The 18,078-nt window shown below is 44.8% G+C and overlaps 1 protein-coding gene across 1 annotated transcript; it reads left to right on the top strand.

Annotated features, from left to right (window-relative positions):
• Positions 1–291: 291 nt before the first annotated feature.
• Positions 292–17,677, top strand: LOC8044053 (dr1-associated corepressor). Its single transcript, XM_029966922.4, has 7 exons — positions 292–488; positions 1,262–1,334; positions 4,963–5,056; positions 7,246–7,374; positions 10,082–10,190; positions 13,584–13,684; positions 15,750–17,677. Exons 1-7 carry the CDS (start codon positions 447–449, stop codon positions 15,862–15,864), a joined length of 663 nt encoding a protein of 220 aa, XP_029822782.1. The 5' UTR covers positions 292–446; the 3' UTR covers positions 15,865–17,677.
• Positions 17,678–18,078: the final 401 nt, after the last annotated feature.

The following is an 18,078-nucleotide window of genomic DNA, read 5'->3' as shown; positions in this document are numbered from 1 at the left end:
CAAGTTTAGTTAGCTGGCTTATGAGAGTAGGTTGTGTGGCTGAGGTACTCTCAATTTCAATTTACAGTACCCTGCAGCTTGAAGTTGCCGCAACAAGCAAGTCGAAACCGAAACCTAATTCAAGTCGCCGCAGTTTGAGGGCTAAGAAAATATTTTGAAGTAATAGAACGGCTTAATACAAATTAAAAAGTGCATTAAAACAAAATAAAATGTTTATTGCAATCAATACGAATTTTAATAGCACTTAACAAATTCAACCCCCAACGATAAATTGGGTGCGCAACTGCGGCTACAGGAGCACTCTATCGCCGAAACTGCCTTGAGTTGGAATCGAAGCTTGCGTAGGGGGGAGAAAAAAAACCACTGAGAAACGCTGTGTAGTTTTGCAAACAAAATCGGACATGAGTTTGTGATCGCCAAGCACATTGTCCCGTTCGACCGAGCGAATGGCAAACAAAAAGAAGAAATACAACGCCAGGTTTCCGCCCGTAAGTCCCGTCCCTCCTGCCTAAAAGCTCACCTCGCCGGGAGAATAGGTCCAGCAGCACGATTTGAATGAAACAGGCTGCCTCTAGACTCAGCCTTGGGGCACCCGAAAAAATGCTACCTTGTTTACACGGCGACAGAATGTTCTAGACCTGTTCAAATGTCCTTGCTCACGCACGCAAGCATCGGACGTCCGCGAGCCCACAGCTGGGAACTTGGAAAGCCTGACAGTGAAAGACTAGGCCGGTTTTTTTGTATTTTTTTCTCGAGGCGCGCTAGTTGTCCTTACGTGTGTGTATCTGCTTCTAGCCTGGTCCACTTCGAGTACCGTCGACGACCTAGTTTTTTGCTTCTTTTTTTTTTTTTTAATTTGTTTTCTGCGTCGCAGTGCAGTGCCAACGGCAATGCAATCGAATTTTGTCGCAGCAAAACCTAAGTTAAAAAAGAAAAGAAAACGAACAAAATCTGAATTTTTGCGGAAAACATATTTGACGCAAAGCGTTATCGAAAACGTTATGGAACGAAGAGACTCTCCTATCGTTTACCGAGCTGCTTTTTTTTTTTTAATTCTTAATTGTTTGTTCAGCTTTTATCCTTGCTGCAGCGCTTTGCGCGCGCAAACAAAAGCGGGGCCATCAGCGATCGATCACCACGTTTTTATTTAATGAATTTTGCTTCCTTTTTTTTTTTTTTATGGCAGCTGCGCTCTGGTTTTTAATCTGCCCTAATTCCTCTGTTGTGCTTCTTTTTTTCTTTTTTTGTCCTTAAACCACAGGCAAGGATCAAGAAGATAATGCAGAAGGATGAAGAAGTCGGCAAAGTCGCCGCGCCGGTACCTGTCATAATATGTATCCTTGAACCTCTTTTCTTGTGCAGGCTACCAAGTAATCTTTCTTTATTTTGCAGGATAAAGCTTATCTGTTTGTCCTCGCTTAAAAACGCTTACTAGTCCACTGCATGTGATCGTGGGGGTATGCTTTTGCTGTTCCAGTCACATTCATTCGGAGCGCGTGGTCGTGCGACTGGCGGCAACAAGTGGAACTAATCGATGATGTCACGCCGGGCGGATCTCTTCATGTAGGAGGCAGTATTGCATTGTTCTAGAAGGGGTGTAGTGGCAAATTCGGTGTGCCCTTGTGAGGCCTTAGAATTGGATGCCGCTGTGTGGCGTTGGCGTAGTGTCCCCCTGCAGTGGCGCTGAAAAGATGTGGCATCATCTACTTGCTCACTGCTCTATCTAGTGATGTTTTTATGAACACACCATTTAATATATCATTTTATCAGCTCTGCGGTTGTCAGACTGAACGAAAAAGTGTTTCGGATGCTTGGAAGGTGTCGTCCAGGGGCAATGTGTCTCTTTGTGTTCAAATTGGGGGGGTTGTGTGTGTGTTTATACAGCCTAGAACTTGGTCTGCCTCACAGGGGTGGCGAGTCTCCCAGCTGTAGATAAAAAATTTAGCCAGTGCGTTACAGCCGCTAGCCTGGGGTCTTTAACGTGCATCACACAGTAGTGATACACGACCGCACGCCGGTACGATGCTCATCCAGATCGAAACGGGCAGGGGTGGGGCTCGAACCCAGGATCCCTGGGTTCTGCAGCGCGAGCTTTCGCTCCCCGTGCTCCGAGCTGGTGTGCGCTAGACCACTCGGCCACCGATCCCCCCCAACATGACACATGTTGGGGGGGATCAACATGACACAAATAGCAAGCTTGAAACACCACACGCCTATGCTGCTACAACAAAAAGAAACTGTAGGCAAATGCTCTGTCAGCTCAGTCACCACCCGAGTGTAGCTCTAGAGATTTGGATACGGTGTTGAGATTCAGAATTGGGTGTTATGAGTTATGAGCAATGTCCGGAAATTTTAAATGAAAAAATGGCCCACTCCTAGAAGCAGATGCTATTCACGCTCATGCATTTTTGAAGCTTTTACGCTCAGTTATGAAATCGGATCCCAAAGGCTGGCTTCCCATTCTGACGTAGATTGAGGGTTCAGTGATAAGTAGTTTATTGTTGCAGTGAGAAAAACATGGTTGGCATTTCTATTCCGTTTACTTCTGCCCGATAAATGAAAGCTGCTGATCCACTAAAATTATTTTAGTGTCACATTCTTTACGGGCGAACTGGCTTGCAAGCTGGGGAGAGAAATTCAAGCTATGCCTGGTTTCCTTAGCTGCTCACTGTTCACATATGCAGAAGTTGCTTAACGTTTGCGTTCTTATATTTATTCCACTGATCTGCAGCGGTGACTCCCAATGAAAACGCTTCCTTTTTGTTTTGCCATAGCAAGAAAACAATAAATTTTATTACATGCTTTGATTTAATTATACCGTAACAGGGTGGATAATAAAAGTCAGGATAATTTAAATCTTGATTTAAATAAATATTTACATCACACCTATTTGGCTATGGGATTTAAGTTTCGCCGATTTGTCTATAATGAATTGAATCACTTTCCCCAAAATAATACTGAAAATATTTTTTATTTACCGTTTGCCCATCAGTATGCTTCCCATGAGTATTTGTTTTGTATTTGAAGTCAATAATGATCAGGCAGAAAATATTTATATTAGCAAGCCATTAAAAGAAAAAAAAAACAGATCTAGTAATAAAAGAGTCACCAATTTCTAGTTGAAGAGATTTAATTTATATAAGTTTGATTCAAATTAAAAAAAATTTAATTTATTTGATAAAAAATTGCCCTGATTTTTTTTCACCCTGACCACAAAAAAAACACACATTTATTTCAACTTCGAAATGAATGCTGCTAAGAACACGACCAAACAAATATGGAAGAAAAGTTCCGACAATTCCGCTTTTTAACAGCTAAAGAAAATTGCTTGATTCATCATAAAAATTATATTGAGCCAGCAAGCTCTGCCTTGCATGCACCATAACAAAAACAAAAAAAAACTTGTATTTAGGGAAATAATACAACTAGTTGCACAGCATAAAAGGGCATGGCACAATTATAAAAGTAAAATTTGCAGAAGGTACTGAAAGTAACAGATACTTCTGATGACAAAACTGGACGGAAAAGCTATGTGGATAGACTGATCGAGCTTTAGATGTTTTGCCGTTAATGCTTCTGCACTCTGACGCGATTGAGTGATTTTAGAAAGAGGTGCACCCTAGTGGCAACTTAAAATGCCATCACTTCAGCAGTTAATGCTTTGGAGTGATCAGCAAATTCAATCCTTTGGACAAGCGGCGTCCGCCAAGAGCACCTGATGGCTGCTAAGGCAAGAGGAAGCAACCGATGCAGTCATTTTCTCCTCCAGTAGTCGACTGCAGCGCCACAGGCAACCGTCTGCGTTTTCGGGCACAGCGCCTCCCATTGACGGCCTCGCTTTTGCCACTACTCCCCCTTCTAGAACACTGTAGCAGTATCCTAGTGTACCCTTTGATGCACTGGCGGAGATTCACTTCAGTGTCCAGACGCCATCATAAAAACACCTAACGTTTATTTGATAACCACGTGGTATAAGAAAAATACCACTAATTAAACAAAAATAATGTTTATCTTCTTTTTTTTTATTAGAAAGCATAAAGCAAAATTAGATATGTACAATAAAAAAATACTTATTTCTTGATGTTAATGCAATTAATGCATAGGTTTTCCAGGGGTTATTATTGTTACTTTCTTCTTTTTTTTCGAGCATGTTATTTGGTTTGAAGCTACCACACCGTAATACACCACCCACACATATAAATGTGCGTGGCATGTCGCCAGTTAGTTTCGCCTGCTACCGCCAACCTAGCATGCCGTGGTGAAAACCATGCGGTCACTCAGTTTGCTTATTTGTGATTCTGACTACACATTTTTCACACATCCTATGCTTGTATCTTTGTTGTGGGGTGGCTGTGCATGTGTTTGTGAAGTGTTTGCATGCATGTTTTTCGTGTCTCTGGGTGTTTGCCTGCACGTATGTGCTGAAAAGTGAATAAGAGATTATAGTCACGTTCAAAAGAAAGTAGAATGCATGAAATCTTCTTTGTCACTTGTCTTAACTCCACTAGGTGGCGGTATTTAAAATCCGTTTACATGAGTGTTGAGGAAGCATACAAGAGGTCCCCCATACAAAAGTTCCTCTTGTTGCCACCAGGTGACCCCAGCAAGTGGGGCAAATGCAAAGTGTGGCTATATTTGAGAGCGTTTCCAAATGCTCTTGGGGTCACGTCGTCTGTGGGCTGCGTTTGCAATATGAGCTGCGAGGAGGTGACAAACGCATTGATCGTCTGCAAGCGTCTCTGCCTCTCCACCCACTTTTCTCCTCTCCATGCGACAACGCAGTGTGACCAATCTGCACATGAGGCGTCCTCCATTGAATTATACAAACACTCTCCATGGTTTTGAGTTGCTCCCTCTCTTAAATCTAGGCTCTACGAATCCACTGCCACATTCTAGTTCTTTTTGTGTATGACTGTTGGGCGGTTGATGTTTTTTCTTGACTGGTGGTGATCACTTTGACAGCACGAGCCCTCGAACTTTTCGTTGAATCCCTCGTTCGGAGGGCGAGCGACGTCACCTGTTCGAGGAACGCCAAGACCCTCACTACTTCACACCTGTGAGTGACTCACCGCTATTGTCCTAGAATATTTTTTTTTTTTTTTGCATTACTGCTACCTACCATGCTACCTACTAAACAATGAGCCTCATTTCATAATCTTTCTTGGGTCCCGCTTAGAAAGGGGTGTGCAGTAGCATCACTCCGTGCAAAGAATGTTGCCTCAGAGCAAAGGTAATGCTGAAAGGCAGCAAAAAATAAAAACAAGTTTCAATCCAGAATTTTTGGCAGTTTTTAATATCTAGCTTTGTGCTATTTTCTAGCAGACGAAAACACTCAACGAACTGGATTAGAGGTGTATACTTGAATTTGTTTTTTCTTATTTTATAGATCTCGCCTATTAAATACTGAGACTGTTGCGGAAGTTTCATGCTTCGTACAAATATGTTGACTCATTTCTTGGGGCTTTTTATCCTTTGGCACCTGTGCTGGAAGTATTTTTGATCAAAAGATGAGCTTTGTAGGTACAGGATGCAGTGATCCTTCTGTCAATAGCTCTTATATAGGAAAACATAGTTTGGTATAAAATTTGTTCTTTTTTTTTTTTTATAGAGAAGGGCATAATTTTTTGAGGAAAAGGGAAACATTGGAACTGTTTTCCCGAAAGCCTAGCATATGGAGCCACATAACTATAGAAAAGCTCCAGTAACCAGTGGCATTGAATCTCATCTCCCGTCTAACGATGTGAATCTAAAGGAGTGCTGAAGATGATTCCAAAATATTTTGACATGTTTTAGTTTGGATTCTAGGGTTCCCAAAATGCTGTGTAGGTTTTCTTTCAAAACTTTTAGACAAATGCTTAGTCGTCCGACACATTATGTGAAAGCTAGCGAAATCAACCGAAACTGAGAACTCCCGAAATTATGAGATAGAGATGCAATGTCATCATTAAAAGGACACTGACATCCCCCCAAAATATATTTTTATTTTTTTCCAGGCTATTATTATGGAGTCGGAAGACTACCCAATCAATATTTTGCTACAGCGTCGCATATATTTTTAATAATGTAAAAAAACAAAACTGCTCAAAGCCAAAACCGAAACAGGAGTGGGGAGAAAGAAGAAATATTGAAAAGGAGGGAGTTGCCAGGAAGTCTCACAGCTGTGCAACTTTTTTTTTTTTCAATCAACATATTTGCAGTTTCTTAAAAGCCATAAATAATGGGTATCATATTTTTTTTATTTTTTGAATATTGAATGTGCACCCTCGATGACCCACGACTTTGATTGTATTTTGTGGTTGTGTCTAAACCATAGACAACGGCACGTGACCATGGAGGAGAGAGTGAGCATGAGTGAAACCGGCCAGTTCTCAATTGGCAGTTTTTGAGTGAAAAGAACTTGAATTTCGAGCCGCAAATCGCGTTCTGGGTAGTTGGGCTCTCGTATGTCATGTACAAATAAAAACCTTGGCGAGCATAAATACCCGTCAGTGTCCCTTTAAGTCTTCCCTCCACGAACGGATTATGTCACCGACTCGGCATCTTTTTACCGATTGCGATTGCACTCTCAACTTCCACGAGCGACATGCCGTGCAAACTTCTTCTGTAGGGACGGCTAGAGCCACAAAATCGGAGTTTCGATACTTTGGCCATCTTGGTGCTCCAAATCGTCGTTGGCGATCCTCCGACGTTGTATTTGAGATTGCAGGTTACTCTTCTCCGTCCTTCAGAAACGTTAGAACAGCCCACGGCAGAGCGAAACGACATCGCTTGACCTTCCCGACACCGTACCTAGAGCTCAGAAAGTCGCATTTTTTATAATAGGAACTGTCGCCGATTGCCCCGCTCTAGGCACCGAAACGGCGGTGTCTGCGAGGAAGTCGGGGAATAGAGGGCCGACAGTCTATGGCTGCAGTCGTGCCACTCGTACATCAGACAAAAGATGTGGCGTTGGCTGCAGACACGAAGGCGGAAGTATCCGTTGACATGGCTCGGGCACGTTCATAGCACGTCTGCTTCGTACGTGTGTATGCTTCGAATTCGTCTACAGACAGTTCTTGTAGGACTGGTGTGACGAGACTGAAAGGCAGTCTGCAGACAGTGTTTGTGCACTGCCTTTCGTACGACGTGCAAGTGGTAAGGGTAGTTTGTGGAGTGGCTCTAGAGACGGCTAAAGACGTCAAAGGCATTTCCGCGCAAGCAGACGTTCGGTCGACTGAGCGACGGAGGGGGTGACGGCGCTTGCAGGAAAGCCTGCATCCTGGCGGACGAGCGCCTGCTCTTCCTCAAGGAGTTGGTCCTGGCCGTTCCGGACGTGCAGGGCGACGAGGAGGCGTACGAGGGGCCGTCCCTCGTCGGGCGGCCGAAGCTCGTCGGGTGAGTGGGTTGTCGCGGAACCGGTGTGCCTCCCACGCCCGTCTGACCGGGCTGTCTGGCGTCTTGTGCCGACGGTGCACGAAAGATTTTTTTCGAAATGGCAGCAAAAGACGTTGCAATACCTGCCGCTGTACCGCTTGTGATAAGAGTATGGAGGGGACCATATACAGTTACTGCAGACGTGAGAACACACTGGCGCCATCTATCGGGTGGCTCTGGAACGGGTCCCATCCGCGTATAGCTCAAAATAATTCTGGCAATGTTACACTTGTTGTAGATAGTACATATAAGCTTGATCTTGCAAGTACTGGCATCATTCTAGTTGTATAGTCGCCGGCCATATGAGCTCCCCCGGCCTAACGGTGACCGGAGCAGCGAAAATCTTGCACGCGGCACGTCGAGCGTTGCCGCGTTCTGGGAGTCGGGCTATCGGGACCAAACCATTCCGTTATCAAAGGGGTGGAAGCAGGAAGTTTCCACATTTTGGAACGTGAATCTGAAGCACGGACTATTACAATCCTGCTTCTGGTTGTAGGTAAATGCAGACGGCTTATCGAAATTCTTCACTGCATAATACCTCTGACGTGTTATTTGCTACTTTTTTTATTTAAAAACCGGTTTGTCATTTTATATAGTTCCTACCAGAAGAGTAATCCTATGCACAAGCCCCCCCTTTCTTACAATCTTTCTTAAACATAGACTAGACAATGACAAGATTTATTTAATTTATAAGGGTATGCTATAAATAACAAAAAAATTATTTGCTTCGAAGCAGCAGAAAGATTCAGGCACTTTTCACGAACGCGTTTTATCGAGGAGACTCTATTGTTCTGCGCTCAGTAGTGTGTTGCTTCGCCAAGGGTGACTCTCTACACTATGATTTTACAAATGGCTTCCTGGTCGGCCACTTCTCGCTTGCTGAGGGATCATTGTTGCCATGCCTAATATTATATCAAACATAGGGTGTTTAAATTTGTAAGCATCGATCGAACACTGCTGCTTTATCTACGCCTAAAGCAAGCTCCAGTTTATCAGCAGTTATAACATCATCTCCGAACACTTGGAGCCAATACCCGAAGACGGCAATTCTAATCGGCCATATTTTTGTGATTCACCCTTCGAAAGGCTGGAATCTTGATAAAAGCTATGCGTCTACCCCTTTGATAACTGAATGGTTTTGTCCCAATAGCCCGGCTTCCGAAACGCAGCAACGCTCGACGCGCCGCGTGCGGGATTTTCGCTGATCCGGTTGGCGTTCGGCCGGGGTAGCTCATATGGCCGGCGACTGTACATGGATTGGAAGTGTCCCGGGGCCTGGCTACTTCATAGATGGTGCCAGTGTGGCGGCGTGTTTTCTCGTCATAAGAGGGCACAAAATATTCAGTGACACTCGAGCATAGATCTGTGAACCAGTTTTAACTGACGTGTCTACGCTCGGAGTTAACTCGTCAGTGCCCCTTTGTCGAAGCCGGCGTATTTTCCACGATGCCGCAGCCCCGAATCGCTGGGAGAGTATGTTGCTTCGTCTCGTGTCTCATTTGCACGCGCTCTCGCGCGAAGCCACGTGCTCGCAAAAGTAGCTATGATGGCCATTGAGCGCCGCAGGAACTACCGTAAAATACCGGGGAAATGCCCACCCTGCTTTCGCCAAAAACTTGGTTAATCTAGACATGGATGCTTCTTCGGTTAAATCAGAAAAAGCCGAGATGGCAGCCAATGAAGAGCCTCAAAGACGGGGTGAACGCAGTCTAAGGAAGCGCATTTATTTTTGCGCGATTTCTCCGTCATCGCTGCTGGCGGTCTCATGACCACCGGAAGAGGGGCGAATATCTTAGGCTGATGCCGGCAATTTGGAGGGGTTGGGCACTTGACGTATAATTTGCGGAATTCCCAAGTTCGGGAAATGTTAATAGTTGGTGCTCGTGCGAAGTGAGCGCTTCTGCCATATTTTACGGTACCTAGCCCCGACCACGTAGCACAAAAAAAAAGGTTGGTGCCAAGTATAGGCGCTCCACACTACATACTATCTGGCATCTGATAAGTAAGATACATGCATCAGTCATCTTTCTGCTGATCACAAACTCGCTTACCTTATTCAGTGGGTATTCTTGATAAGCACCCGTATAGGTGCCTGTTCTGTTTAGGATGCTCATTGTTAGTCCGTCTAAAATGATTATATTAGAGCCGTTGCTTCCTCGTTGCGACCGAAAGAACGTTCGTGCAAGAGCGCTGCCGCAAGCCTCGTGAGGAGGCCAGTTTGGACTACCTCACCTGGAATGCGTCTCTGACCGGTATGTACAGAAGTGGTGACACAGGACGTCGCAAAAGTCCGGAGTGTTATGATGTCGGACGTCGCAGTTCTGGCGGTCGAATGTAGAAGTTTTTGAAAAAAGGAAGAGAGAACGCAAATTTTGCTGCGTCACTGCGTCCAAACTCCCGGCTGTGGAACCTTCTGTTGACTGCCTAGCTGGAGAGCAACCCGCAGCAGACCAGGCGTCTGCCACAATCACCACCGCCGCTGCGACATTGCCAAGATCGCTGCCGGCGACGGCGTGGCACTTTTATGACATCGTCGGACGGAAATCGAGGGACCGCTTCTTTGGATGCGGTAGACACACCGGTCGGAGACGCGTTGCAGGGATGATTGTTTGGACCCAGAAGGACAACAGAAGATGGGGAACGGTGGAACTTTTTCACGTCGTTGCAGCGTACGGAAGAGGAGCAAAAACGGGAACAGCGACGCCGCCGGGCCAAGCCATTCGATGGCAGAAGAGACGGACAGTGCGGAGGACGAAGAGGATGGATATCTGGATGACGTGAGTGTTTCATCGGCACCCTGAACTGTCCTTTACTTTTTTTCTAGTTTGCGCTTTTATAATCTCAAGGGTTCTTGTTTGCTTCAGGATATGTTTCATAGTTTTTTGGACCACTGTTGGGTAGACTTTTGGAGCTTCGCATAATGCAGTGAGGACATTTGGAGCATGCAGGACAGACTGGACTCATTATGTTAGATAACAATGTGCTCTGTTCATCACTAGCATAGTCGATAAAAAACGAAAATACCAGATCATAGTAAATTCTTTGTTGTAGCTTTCTTGTATACATGGTGTTTGCACCGCTTCCTGCAGCCATGGCCTGGGAAGAGTAATACTTCTAGTTTACCTTGTGTTTGGGGGTGTGTGCAACGACTCTTGGTTCCCTAGCGAGCAATTGCGTGAGAGCTACGCTCTAAAAATGCCCCAGTGTCGTGCTCCAAGTTTTCGATGTGCACCGGCACGAACAAGATGTCACGAGTGAAGTTCTTTCGATTATGTCGAGTGACACCACCGAAGCTATTGAGCCTGGGTGATCGCAGAATGGCAGCAATAGCAGTTGGTGCCAGCGAAGCGGTGCCAGCGGGTGGCGCCTTGGCCGACCGTCTCCGTACAACAGTAGGTGCCAACCGGACCATTACGGCACGAATAAATGCAGGGTGGCACGGTGCTCTGGGAAAGAAAAATTTAATACCAAAGCAAACAAGTCAAAGCATTAGGAAATTGTGCATTACAGAGAATCACTGTAGGAAGCATAATAAAATTTTTTGGACAATTGTCTACTAAAATCAAGACCCAGCTCGGCGACCCCTGCAGGAAGCTTGGCTCGTATCTTGGGCACCTGGGGGAGCCAGGTGCCTATGGCCGATGCCTTGCCGTTCACGAAGTAGTTGGACGCGTTTAAGAACTCATACATTTGAAAGGGACACTGACAGAATATTTATGCTTGCTGAGGTTTTCATAACGTGACCTATAAGACCCCAACTACAAGGAGAAGAATCAGTGGTTTGAAATTAGTTTTCTTTCCGTCTGAAAACAGCCAATCGAGAATGGTCCTGTGTCAGTCACGCTCACTCTCGTTTTCGTGGTCTCGTGGCGTTCGAACTATGTGTAACAAATATATTCAAACTCGTGGGTTATCTAAGACACACATTCAGTATTAAAAATAGAAAAGAATATGAACTCTTTTTTGTGACCTCCAAAAAGGTGCAAATACGTTGATCGAAAAAAAAAACAATGTTGCACAGATTACATGAAGTGTACACACCATTCTCAATATGGTGATGTACCGCGGGCTGGACGACAAGATGGCGGCACACGACGGACCAATGTTGCGACGGATGTGGGGTCGCTACCTTGTAACTGTCGTTCATGGTACCGGCCAATCAATCATCAAGCACAGAACATCAAGTGGAAGGGACATGAGTGTGAAACAATCGCATGACAAACAGTTCACGCAATTTCGTCATCATCGTCGTCTGCTTCAGAAACCGGAAAAGAAGAGGAAAAAAAATGCAGCTGTGTGTAGCCTTGTGACTTCTGGCCATGCTTGTGTTTCGATTTTGAGCAGTCGAGTTTTTTCGCTTTATTAAACATATACATGACACTGCAGCAAAATATTGATTGGGTAGTCTTCTGCAACCATATTAAATCGCTTGGCAAAAAATAAAAAAAAAGTAATTTGGGGGGTTTCTGTGTCCCTTGAAGTCATTCTCGGGTATGTGGACCAGGCGGCTTAAGTAGGTAGTCATGTAGTCATGAAGGTGTGGCCACGACACCTTCGGCAGATATGTTATTTCTTTGAAGAACAAGGGCTCTTCCTTTTCACCCGAGGGATGAGGAAGGCATGTCGATTCCACAGAAGTAACTTTAAGGAGGTACCGCAGTTAGTCCTCGGCGGTGAGACTTTTTAGGTATTTACTACTCTCTGCGGGTCCTCAAAAACAAGCAAAAGCAATAGCTAACCGGACGCAACATACTCCCCCGTAAGTGCGGTCAAGTTTGTCTTTGTTGCCTCTAAACACACTGTATATATTTCATTTTTTTTTAGTGCAAAACAGGTTGAGGAGCTATGGCGGTGTCAAGTCATGTTGTCTTGTGGTACCACGACGACATGTGACGTCAAGTTGCGTGACATCGCTGTTGTTACTAAATTTAGCAGCTAAATTTCGCAAGCCATCAAGTTACATGTTGGCAATTTTCCACTAAGTTTTTTTGGAAAATTTCACATGGCTTCTTGTTACGTGGCCCGATGTCAAGTTGTAAAGTTGTGGTGCCGTGCGATATCCTGGCATCACATGTCAACAATTTCCCCACTAAATTTAAAGAAATACTTAAATGAAAACTGAAATAGACCTCCCACATTCAGAAATTAAGTAAAACATGATCAGCGAAATCTGCTAATGACAATCGCATATTTGTATTTTGAGTAGATGGCTATATTTTTCGTTCTGAACGGCCAACTCCAGTGAGCGCTAGAAGAGCAGCCATCGGAGAGTGCATGCATCTCGGGAGATCCGGCGCCTTCGACGCGTTCGTGACGTCATGTTTACCTTTACGGGCAAGTCTACAGGAAGGCTGGAGCGGTTGTGAGCTTTGCCACTCGGTGATGTTGACGTTGGCCGATGACTGGTTCCGCAATGACAGTGGAGGCGAAAAAGTGACTCACCTCCGCCTCAAACTCCCCTCTTCCCACTTCTTGCAGGAGTCGAATAGGCACGGGAAAGGAGAAAAATCCGGTTTGGTCAAGTTTGACAGCCTAGGCGCGTTCGGAGCTCGGCGCCGTACCTTTGGGGAACGGTACTGCTTTTGTCGGAAGGGGCTTGTAATGAGATTCGAAAAACTTTGGGAAAACCCACTAGGTGCAATCTGGTAATTGGTTCGTCCATTTTAAGTAATGTTTCGGTATCTTTTCAAACAAAAAAATTGGTGTCTGTGGTGTGACCAGAACATGGTTGGCATTTTGACAATAAAATAGGCGCTAGATCCTTGTTGCAGTATTTGTTTAAGAACGAAATACACGAATGGATTGATGGATGGACAAAATTTTGTTGTTTGCCGGTTTCGTTAAAAAGCATTTCATGTTTTAAAATATGAACCTCAAGAGCTCGGGTATAGCGCAGCTATGCCGAGAGTTTCTTTGATGACTTCACACTCCCTCTCAGAAATTCGTCACGCACTGACCGTACTGAGAGAAACAACCTAATTGCTCTTTCGAAAACAGTTATATACGGGTTCACTGCTCGTGAAACTGAAAGGTAATTTTGGGGATTGTGATCCTGAAGGTCACATGCGGACAATTTGAGTGTTTCTTTTGCTCGAATCCAGAATCACTCTAGTGCTTAGTGTCTTTTAGCGAAGAATTATTGAGGTTGTCCTCTTGGCCGTTGCTTTCAGGAAACGGACGACGCGAGCAGTGAAAATGCGACCGACGTGGCGCCTGCGATGCCGGCTTACAAGAACCCCGCCGCCATGGTTGCTTACCCTCACATCACCCCGTGAGTTCCACTTGTGGCTGCTACACGGATGGCCCAATATTATTTGGATTGTTTGCTGGCAGACTGTCTATATTAACTTTCCCCAGGCAGGCTCCGGCATGTCCCGATTTTGATTGGGAGTCTCAGAAAAAGTATGTCTATCGCTGACAGGAATAGAAGACCGGTCAGACCCCAAAGACAGTCGTTGGTGAATACTTCTTAACGTACACTGGGGGGACTGTGGTCATGAAAACGGTAAAATTTGGTCCGCAAATCGAATATGAGCAGAGCCGAACACTATTATAACTAATTTCTCACGAATGCTCAACATACGACTTTGATCCAGTTGGTTGCATTTCTAAAGGCACCGTTGTTGAATTTTGGAGTATTTGTTCACTACTCGGTTCGTCTTACTTAGTGTGTCTGACTCCGTTTCGGCAATATGCTTGTTACTTATCATCACTATTGAGGTAGCTGAGTTAAGTGTCAAATGAGATGATTGTGATGGCCTTCTAGCTTCTGGTGTCGTGCTCTGCGGTACGGCAGATACCATATTTATTCGAATCTAGGCCGGCCCCGATTCTAAGCCGACCCTAGAAAGTCCGAAGCCAGGAAAAAAAACAAAAAAACTTACCTCGAATGGAGGCCGAACGAAAAGGCAAGGACAGCGTTCACAAAAAGAAGACATTTATTGAACATGAAGATGCCGTGCTCATTCTGAGTCATCATCGCTGCTAGCCTCGTCGCTGACTTGTTTATCACTGTCATCTTCAAACAGTGTGCTATCCTCAATACCATCAAGCACATTTGATATGCTGCACTTTTTGAAGGAGCGCACGATCAAAGTTCCAGGGATGTCGTTCCGCGATAAGCCTCGTTCCCTTGAAAGCTCCTTCGCTTCTGCCTGCAGCACTTCCGTTGTTACTGAAAAGGCAGCTGCTCGCTGCATCCGAACGAAGTTGGCCAATGCCATCTCCATTTCGTGGTGACGGCCTATTCGTGGTCCGTTGAATGCCATCCTCGTTGCGGCGCACGCAAATATCCTCTCCCGTTGCCTCCTCCAACGACAGACATTTCTTTAATTTACGCTGAAGTCCCGCCCGGCTTCAAAGTTCGACAACAACTCCACGGCTGAAACAACTTTTTTTTTAAAAGCAGAACTATATTGGCACCGCGTGTTTTGTGCCATTGCACTGTTGATAAAAAGAAAACGCCACGCCGCACGCAGGCCACTATCAATGCAGGTCAAAATGGCGGCACCGCCCGTGTACTTAAGTGGCTACTGGCTCAGCTAGTAATGGCTACAATACTTTCTTTTCTAGGTAGCGCTAGCTGCGCGCCACTTTCTTCAATTTTACTTGGAAATTGGCGCGTGTTTCAAAATCCTGAAATCTAAGCCGACCCTAGAGTTTGATGTATCGGTATTTAAAAAAAACTATCGGCCTAGAATCGAATAAATACAATAGGTTGTATAGGAAGTATTCACTGGCGGCCATAGCTGTGGGCGTGACTGCTGAGCACGTGCTGATGGCTAGCTTCCAGGGTTCTTTTGCAACGTGCATTCCACACCGCCAAAATGGCCGGTCTTAGCAGCCTATTAATGGGAGCTCGTTCTGAGCATGCGCTCTCTACAGCACCCACAAATATGGCGCCCAGTGAATACTCCTTATAGAGCAGAGCAAAGCAGTGTTTCCTAGTCGGGGAATCGTGAGGCCAGTGAATAAAGGCTGGTTCAGACACTTGTGACTGCCTACGACTATGTGGCTTAAAACTTCTTAAAATCTCGTACTAGAGAATGCACCAGTGCCATCTATGGGTAGTCCTGGAACGCCTGGCAATTTCATACATTTGCCCCCATTCTTTCTTGGCTCAAAATCTTCTGACAAAAACAACCATTTTTCATAGGTGGTACTTTCATTTGATCACGCAAATACTGCAAATCCTTCGCTCCCGTGAAATGCAGTTCCAGGGTTACCTCATAGATGGGGCCAGTGTGTAGTCTCGTTGTAAGAAGTTCCAAGAACTTGGTCCTAAGCGAACGCGTGCGTGTGAATGGGCCTTAACTGCAACGATCGGCTCCTTCCAGGTTCGCACCCGTCGCACCCAATGTGCTACAGCCGAGCCTCCTCCAGAAACACAACATTGCACCGAGCCTCATCGGCGCCGCCTCGAAAGGAGACGAAGACGACTACGATTCTTGAGGACGTCTTCAGCTCGCTCTTTACCCCCGGCGTGATAGAGTTTAAACAAACAGGAATCCAGCCGACATCAACTTTCTCTCCCCCCCCAACACTTGCCCCATCCGCACGACCGAGAAACTTTCAGCGTACTACCGTACATCCACAAGTGAGAGCGGAACCCGTTTCCAATGTGTTCATCATTTCTTCCACGTCATCGTCGTCACTTAAGTGTGTTTGTTGTCCCGTTCAACGACCTCCCATTTTTGTTGCCTTTTTCACGAGCGGTGCAAAACTTTCCATAGTGCTCGCAATACTCTTTCTTTGATGCTGGGCAAAATTGGACTGGTTATGCCACTTAAAAGTGAAAGTGGCATGATATTTCAGCAACATTTCTGGGCCAGCGGTCTCCCTTGAGTAAATGGGCAGACTACGAAAGGTAACTTTCGCTTATTCCCTTCTCTACATTCGGATCTAACGTTAGTTTAAAGTTGTTTTTCTTATTCTTTTACCGTGTTTTTTTTTTCTAGTGCAGTGGCATCTCCTAAGGGTTGGGTTTAATAATACCCCTGTCACGAGGGAAAATGCAATTTCCAGCAAATGAGGTTTATCTTAATATCTATCTACTAAAAGTAGATAGAGTAATATTTATTGAAAATGGCATTTGCCACCGTATCAGCGCGGGGTAACCCATTCCCAGTTGCAGTCGGACCAACTGAAGTAATCTCGACGGGCAGTGAAGAAATGCATGCAAAATTGTATTAACAACAAATGCAAACAAAATATTATTCTTATATGTTACTAGATATTTATTTGTTTTTTTGGAATTCAGTCGTTAATTAGAATTTCAAATTAGAATTTCAAAGAGATACTTCTGCACCTTAGAGTAATTAGAAAGAGCCATTCTTGTTCTTCTCGGGTTCCCATCCAAACTCGGTGCTCGACATTCTGACGACAACCCTAAGGACATGTGCATTATCCTTCGGATTTGACTCCAACTGCTGTAAAACCCGAAGACAGCTTTTAGAATGGATGCCGGCCACAGTAAAATATGCATACTATTACGTTTCAATGCTATTGAAAATGGTGTCAACCGATAGACCACATTTTCTTTTTTCAATACAGTACCAAAGTATTTCATCCTAGTGAATTACCGTATCATTATGAAATTTAATGATATTAAAAGATGGGGTGTGGCATGGTCTTCAAGAATATCATTCATGATGGAAATGACATTTGCTGGAAATGACGTAAATTTTCCTGTGTGACAGGGTTAATATAGTACGACACAGCTTCCCAAGCGGCCTGTGATGTTTTCGTAAAATCTAGGGGTGCCATTGTTACAAATTTTACGAATTTGAAAGACTAGGGCTATTCGAATTTGTTAGGACTGAAATAACTAGGGTTATTTGAATTGCTTAGGAGTCGAATAACTAGGGTTATTCTAACTAGGGTTAGGGGTCGAATAGCGAGGGTTATTGAACTCTTAACCACAAGGACTATTCGAACCCTAACTGTAAGGCTCTTAAGTCCCGTGGTTCGAATACCCCTTTGGCCGTTGGAACCAGGGTCTTTTCTGTGCTCCAGCCTGTCTGCTGGCCGTTTTCTATCGGCCCCTCCTACTCTCCACAAACCTTGGTGTTCCATCCAATGGAAAGCTGCGGCAGACGGAAGAGACGGACTTTCCAGGAGGTTGTGTTGTACATACGAGGAAGCCAAACTGTCGCCTTGGCATCTCCAGTCATTCACACGCTGCGAGGATGTGTTGGAGTAGTAACTTAAGTTTCATGAAGAGAATGGTGGGTCGCTAATAAATTGTTTTTTTTTAAAAGGTTAAGCCTTGGTTTTTGTTCTTTCTTGCCCGCATGATAGCTTTTGTTTAGGGAGGGGAGACATCAGATGTTTACGTTGCATTTTTTTGTACTCTAAATAATGCATATGGTGTAACTAATGAAACACAGCATAAACTATTCCAAGATGTTCTGAATAATTTATTGTCGCACAATTTCTGCTTTGTGGTTTCGGTTTTGATTGCTGGAAAGCTTTGTCATTTGCCCTTACCCCAACAGATATTGGCGACTTCTGTGAAATCAACGGCACCTACAGGAACAGAAAGCTGTCCTGTCGGGTTCGCTTGTCTGCTTTCTTGAGCGAATCGGATTTTTACAACGCCTGGCGGTAGGTTCAAAAACACCCGATGAAAATAGCCAATACAGGGTGTTTAATTTTAATTTGAAC

The sequence above is a fragment of the Ixodes scapularis genome, unplaced genomic scaffold (genome assembly GCF_016920785.2).
Source record: "Ixodes scapularis isolate PalLabHiFi unplaced genomic scaffold, ASM1692078v2 PGA_scaffold4__175_contigs__length_147842914, whole genome shotgun sequence".
NCBI classification, from domain to species: Eukaryota; Metazoa; Arthropoda; class Arachnida; order Ixodida; family Ixodidae; genus Ixodes; species Ixodes scapularis.
This window is presented reverse-complemented; position numbering and strand designations above follow the sequence as displayed.

Excerpts from the sequence above, each read along its gene's own strand:
- LOC8044053 (XM_029966922.4), top strand. The coding sequence starts at position 447 with ATGGCAAACAAAAAGAAGAAATACAACGCCAGGTTTCCGCCC. Across the intron at positions 1,335-4,962 it reads GCCGGTACCTGTCATAATAT|CACGAGCCCTCGAACTTTTC; the intron begins GTATCCTTGAAC and ends TCACTTTGACAG. Across the intron at positions 5,057-7,245 it reads ACCCTCACTACTTCACACCT|GAAAGCCTGCATCCTGGCGG; the intron begins GTGAGTGACTCA and ends CGGCGCTTGCAG.